This window comes from Parambassis ranga, chromosome 18, assembly GCF_900634625.1.
Source record: "Parambassis ranga chromosome 18, fParRan2.1, whole genome shotgun sequence".
Lineage (NCBI taxonomy): Eukaryota > Metazoa > Chordata > Actinopteri > Ambassidae > Parambassis > Parambassis ranga.
This window is the reverse complement of record NC_041038.1, coordinates 13,573,236-13,580,107: the sequence shown is the minus strand read 5'-3', so window position 1 is coordinate 13,580,107 and position 6,872 is coordinate 13,573,236. Positions and strand designations below refer to the sequence as shown.

General features: G+C 45.0%; 1 protein-coding gene and 1 long non-coding RNA gene across 7 annotated transcripts in view; both read right to left on the bottom strand.

The window, feature by feature from the left end:
* Positions 1 to 1,553: 1,553 nt before the first annotated feature.
* LOC114451114 (uncharacterized) lies at positions 1,554 to 2,056 on the bottom strand. Its single transcript, XR_003672178.1, has 3 exons — positions 1,901 to 2,056; positions 1,736 to 1,795; positions 1,554 to 1,662 (listed from the first exon to the last, which is right to left on the bottom strand). It is a non-coding gene; the product is annotated as an uncharacterized LOC114451114 (long non-coding RNA).
* A 1,885-nt stretch (positions 2,057 to 3,941) lies between these two features.
* LOC114450987 (dedicator of cytokinesis protein 3-like) overlaps positions 3,942 to 6,872 on the bottom strand; it is a 127,755-nt gene continuing 124,824 nt past the window's right edge. For all 6 annotated transcript variants that reach the window (XM_028429476.1, XM_028429481.1, XM_028429478.1 and 3 more), the window contains one exon: positions 3,942 to 6,275. In XM_028429476.1, coding sequence (XP_028285277.1) covers positions 5,610 to 6,275 — 666 coding nt within the window. In that variant the 3' untranslated portion in view covers positions 3,942 to 5,609. The remainder of the gene's footprint in view (positions 6,276 to 6,872) is intronic.

The window sequence follows — 6,872 nt, the reverse complement described above, 5'->3', positions numbered from 1 at the left end:
ATTCTGCCCTACATTGTCCTATTTTATATGCTTCCTGTCACAACACCTAATGGTTTAATTTAACTCCTTCCTCTCCTACACTGTCCTAGTTCATATGCTTCCTGTCACAACCCCTAATGGTTTAATTTAACTCCTACCTCTCCTACACTATCATTTGTTTGCTTATTCTGCCCTACATTGTCCTATTTCCAAGCCAACGCCTCCCAAAGCTCCTATAGCAGTTCAGGAGCACCCGTCCTGCAGACGTATTAAACGCCTGCCTCCCCATCTCCTCAGAAATGGAGTTCAAGTTTCCACAACAATTGCTGATTGATTGGAACATTGCTGTGGCGCTGCTCGTCGTCATGTTGACGTGGCACAAACTGAGTGTATGATCCAGAGGGTTTGTCCAGGTTCTGATACACATGCTGAAAGCATTGATCATTTCTTCTTGTTGTCTTCAACTCTTCAGAGATCCTCACAATGCTTCTTCCATTTAAAAGAGTCATGAGCTGTTCCATTCACAGCAAAGTTGATTCATTTCTTTTCTGATTTTCTGTCCACGTCGTGTCCTTTTGCTGTCAACATTTTTATGTCATCGCTTCAAAACTAGTCAAGGCTGCCAGTGTTGTAGCATTACACTATTCATTCCCCCCTTTGGGTGTTGCCCATTCACAGTCAACAAAAAAAATCTCCATCAATCAAACCCAATCCATCAAACCACCAAAGACCACAGCAGCACATGGTAAGACACAACAACAAACCCACAACACAGAACCACCACAACAAAAACAACAACGACAACAACAACACTAACCAGACGCCGGCATCCACACACCCCCTAAACAACAACCACAACCTCCTACACACCTGTCGTCACTAAACACTAATTTAATCTTACTTAATCCTACCTTAACGCTCTACTACTAATTTTATATTATATATATAAATCTATATATTATTATAGTTAGATTGCAAAGCGACCCTGACGAGCCGATCTATTTAAACATCTATTCTATATTTTTTTTATTGAGCCTATTTTAGTTTACTGACATAATCCTAACATTTAGGTTAACCTAATTTCTTTGTCGCACCTTTCCACTACGAACACTACATTTGTTTAATTTATTAATGCAACAACTATGTTAATTTATTTAATTATACAATGAATAATATAATTTTTATCACTACACTATACCGCCTGCATGAGGGGAGAAAATATGAGGTGAAAAAAAAACCATGCCATACAGAAATAACAAGAAAACCGATAACCTGACACAGCAGCACATGAAGACGTCTCCTCAGACCACAGGCAGGGCCTGGCTGGTGGATGACCAGGTGCAGGCAGAGGCACTGGAGGCGCTGGCGCTGTGATGTCATCGTCAGCTGAGGAGGACAAGATAGACCATGTTTAACAACAAATATAACACATGATCTGCAATGCAGAGTTAAAACACTGCAGACATGAGGGCAACACGAGTAAAACCAAACGCTGATGGTGCAGATGTAGCTGTAGGCCTCGGAAGTACTCGCAGTTGAGGACCAGGCCAACACGCCCGACATTGCCACCGTTCCTCCTCGCAAGATGCTACTTTTGTCTGAGCGCTAATCATCTGCCAAAGAACATGCTTTATCTGCCAGGCAGGCCATGCTGCAGTCAGGGACCTCTTCACAGGACAGCAGCTGGAAAAACAGCAGTCTTCAGGTTGGTGTGTCCTATCATCAGCAGTGAAGCAGCCAGGAAACATCCACTCACCTTGTCCAGTTCAATCCACTGCAACGTCTCCCAGAAAGCACCAAGGAAGGCCTTCAAGGCCTGAAGAGGGAAAATCAGACGTGATGACACAATTTACGACTAAATTCAACTTTAAAAAAAAAAAACACTTCATGACTTCATTGTAAATTCACAAGCAGACAGCACCTGTCTTCAGACAGCCTGGATCCTCTGCAGTCTGTGCATTGTTCCTGAGCTCCATGTGCTCTGATTATCACCGCTTTCAGCTGTGTCTCTGGAAGTGGCACATTTCTCCTGTTCACCACTAGATGGAGACAAACTTTGTTAGTTTGGAAGCATTGACTTCACACTGATATTTATGAAGCGTTTGAATTTAACACATTGTTGAACAAAGACAATAATGCTTCCCCTTTATCTCTGTAAAGAAGTCCAGATTATCTGCAGCCATTCACAGTGTGGAAGCACCTGCTCTGGTTTCTAAAGACAAAGCAACATTCATCAACTTTTGTCTTCATCTTCACTGTAAACTCAAACAAGCCAACAGCACCTGTTGCACCTCCTGTGCGCCATGTGCCCACCAGTAACAGGCCGCTGCCTTTGCTTCCAGGCCTTTCTGTGGAACTAGGCCTTCTCTCTTCTCTTTCAGCCCTTTCTCTAATCTTTCTGTTGATGTTACACCAAAGCTGGCGGTGACGTGCAGTGATACTGGCTAGCTGCCGTTACACCACCAGTTAATTAGACCAAGCAGCTGAACTTCCACACCTGCTTCAGGTTGTCTCCAAAATGGCGCCGACATGCAGCCAACTTATCACTTCCTGAGAACTTCTTCTTCTTCTGTTTAATTGAGAGTGACAACCAACATTTGAGGTGCATTACCGCCACCTACTGTCCTTCTCACCGTTCCTTTAAACATGAAAACCCGAAAACCTCCTAAACACTGACTGTGTTTTATTTATTTATTTAGTCAAATGTCCACAGGATGCTTTTGTTTGGCTTCATCAATCACACCTTTAATTTTTATACCTATAAACAATATATAAAGACAGAGCTGTGTCAGGCAGGTAGTCCTGCAAACAGCAGCAGTGTCAGTGTACAACGTAGCTCCGTTCACACACAGTAGCTGTTTGTGGACTCGTATTCCAGCTAGCCGGCTAGTCGCTACTTACTGCACCAAGTTACGGAATCCAGGATAGGTTCCTCAGACAGTACTTCTATCAGAATCAGAACCCGAATCAGAATTCCATTATTTATCCCCAAGAGGAAATTCTTTCTGTTACAGACAAATAGAATCAAAGATACATTGAAATATATAATAAATATCTAAATACAGACAGCATTTAAATCCCTGAGTTGTTTCTTAAGAACATATTTACTACTGTATAAAAACCTTCACATAGTAAAGAGCCTGACATGAATGTACCAGTATGAATGTACAGATCCACAAAGCCAGTGCTGCAAGCCGATCAATCGCAACTGATTCTACTCGGTTCTCATCAGCAGGGGTCTAATATAAGCTAATATAATATATAAGCCGGCTATGCGCACATAGCCAGGGCCGGGGAATCCAGGGAGTCCAGGGGGCCGGGGAGTCGGGGGAGGCCGGGGGGTCCGGGGAGTCCAAGGGGCTGGGGAGTCCGGGGAGTCCAGGGGGCCGGGGGTCCAGGGAGTCCAGGGGGCCGGGGGGTCCAGAGAGTCCAGGGGGCCGGGGAGTCCAGGGAGTCCATGGGGCCGGGGTGTTAAAAATAACTATAGACCTAATCTGAAATGAAGGAAAACTTTATGGAAAGGAGTGTTGTTGCTGTTTTTTGTTTTCACCCCGGCCTACTCATTATTTTCACAGAAAAAAACATATTAAAACATATTTTAATAACATAAATTCCATTTCAAATAAATAATATTATTTATAATATAAATAATAAAATATAATAGAAGAACTGCACTTTTGATGGTCTCACCCAGTGAGTCCTTCTTCTTCACTGTGTTTTATGTAACAAATGAAATGAAATCAGAGTGAATCAATAACTCTTTAATCCTTTAATGTTTGTCTTTAATCCACCACACAGCAGTTTAGTGAGTAGGAAAAATGTGAGTATTTACATCTACCATTACACATGTCACAGTTTACAGCCATGCTAACACAACAAAGACTTTTATATACAACAAATAATTATCATCATTGTACAAAGAAACATCTGAAAATACACAAAATAAAAACAAACATCTGCTCAGCTGCCCTGAAATGATCCCAACAACCTGCACAAGTACACACACTCTGCACACACAGCCAGCTTCACACTGCTCCACTGCTCCATCCTTACACACAAAACAAACATGTTCACACAACGATCGGCGAGGCTCACCGTCAGCTGTTAAAGCCATGTAGCCATGTTTTCTGTCTGCTAAGTTATTATCATCATTTCGGTACTTTTCTGTTTCGTTTTCAGTGAACTTCTTTTTCTTTTCTACAACTTTGAATATCAGAAAATATCCATCTGACAAATTTGGTCAGAAATAATCATGTTTTCCCTCTGTAAACGTTCTATATATATACAGAGAGAGAGGACAATATTTATATAGACACTAGTGTCAGTATATAGGTACATTCTGTTGTTTTTCTTGTAAATGTTTGATTTGGTTTTCCTTCTTTTTAACACCAAACACAGCTCTCTGATATTTTACACTCTACAATAATGTTTTAACTCTTTGTTGACTGTGTGGACACAGGTGCTGTCAGTGACAGAAACACGGCATCATTAAGGAGCTGAAACAGGAGCTCACAGCTTCCACTTCACTTCATCTGGACCAAACAGCAGCGCCGGAGGACGAGAACAGGACGACAGTGTGAACACAGTCTGAGCAGCTGAACAATTAAAAGCAACAATCCTCCACAGGAACCCTCTGCAGTCAGTTAAACTATAAAGACGTCAGTGCAGTGTGTGTGTTTGTGTTGCTCACAGTCTTCCACTGAATGAACATGCATACAAAACAACTCCGTTAAAAATGTACAGTCAGTACAGCTCAGTGCTTCCTTAAAAAAATGCAAAAAGTGTAGATTATCGTTAATATTCTCTATAAATCCGAATCCATATTTACACCTTCAACACATCAGATAAAAACCATCATCATCATCCTCATCACAGTCATCCTTTTAAACACAGATCATCAGCAGCTACTTCGGGCTCAGGAGGCCGTTCATCTTGCATATTTCTGCTCCGCCTGACCTTCACTCGAAAAGATTAAATAGAAATTATATTTATATACGTCTATATACTGAATTACATCATTCATCTACAAACTGATACTGTGTTTGGAAAATAGAAATGTTTTGTGGTTAATGTGTCAGTAACTGATGAGAATGGCTCTGTTTGCATAAAGAGCACAACACACCAGGCTGAGAGACAGACACGGACTGCTGCTACCTGCTGGCTGGAGGTCTTTCCTCTGACGCAGGTCCTTCGTGCCAGCAGGCCCTCGTCTCTGGTTTTCTTTGTTAAGAATGATGAGGAGCTCTGAGGACATGTGCGTGAAGCCTCATCTGATGTGGAAGAATTGATCAGTTATTTTTTCTGTGAGATCGCAGTTTGTCCTCAGCCTGTCTCTGCCTCCCTACGTTCCTGTTTTTCTAATTCTTCCTCTGATGTTTTGGTTCGAAAGTGCTACTTGTCTCAAGGTCAACAGCAGGACGTGAAAATAAATCAGTGCAGTCTCAGTGTGAGGGTTTAAAATGTGTGTTGTGATGTGTAGAAACTGACGGTGTGTTCGTACATCGATGCTCTGACATGAGGATGGCGGTGTGCCTTTTCAGACAGTGACATCACTGTAACCATCAGGCGTCTGCAGGCGCCGGCGGCTCTGACCTGCTCTCACTTTGTCTCTGTTTGTCTACAGGTTTGTCCTACTCCTCGCTGATGCCATGCTCCCATGCCACTTTGGCCTGCTCGTCCTTGGTGGCTGCGATTATGGGCTGGGAGATCTTGCGTGGCATGGGCCGTGGTGCCGGAGGAGGCGGAGCTGCAGACTGGGTGATCAGGGGGTCCTCCTCAGGGATGCAGCCCTCTCTGTGGTAGGGTTTGGGGGGGAGGGCTGGGGGAGGCTCATGGAGGTGGTAGAGAGGCGGGTGGTGGGGGATGTAGTGTGGGTGGAAATGGTGGTGGTGGAAGTGGTACTGTTGGGGGTGTGGCAGTCCATCCTGTGACTGTGAAGCTCCGATGGAGGTGGGACCTGGAACCTGGGCCGGGGCCACACCACCTGGTGCGGAGTGGCTGCGGCAGGGTGGGGGTTTAACTCCATCTAGAACGTCGGGTTCGGAGACGCTGTACCTGACGGGCTGGTACAGAGAGTCCATGTCTTCCTGGTCGGTGGTCCAGGCCTGGCTGCTGGGGACGGACTCCAGGGTGTTAGTGCGGCTGGCTGTGGGGTCGGAGGAGGAGGCGGGGCCGCCAAAGTTACTCTCACTGAGGGAGGAGACTCCAGAGCTGGCGCTACCTGACAGGGTGGAGTTACTGCCATCCAGGATTGACTGTGGACTGGTGGGCGAGGCAGGTATAGGGTGCAGGGGAGACTAGAGACAGAGACAGAGACAGAGAGAGACAGAGAGACAGAGGGACAGAGAGAGAGAGAGAGACAGACAGAGACAGAGAGACAGACAGAGACAGAGAGACAGACAGAGACAGAGAGAGATACAGAGACAGAGAGAGACAAAGACAGAGACAGAGAGAGACAGAGAGAGAGACAGAGACAGACAGAGACAGAGAGAGATACAGAGACAGAGAGAGACAAAGACAGAGACAGAGAGAGACAGAGAGAGAGAGAGACAGAGACAGAGAGAGAGACAGAGAGAGACAGAGACAGAGAGAGAGACAGAGACAGAGACAGAGATGGGGAGAGAGACAGAGAGAGAGAGAGAGACAGAGAGAGAGAGAGAGACAGACAGAGACAGAGAGAGGCAGAGAGACAGAGAGACAGAGAGAGAGAGAGACAGAGAGAGAGACAGAGAGACAGAGACAGAGAGAGCGAGACAGAGAGAGAGACAGAGACAGACAGACAGAGAGAGAGACAGAGACAGAGAGACAGACAGAGAGCCAGAGACAGGGAGACAGAGAGAGACAGAGACAGAGAGAGAGAGACAGACAGACAGAGAGAGAGACAGAGACAGAGA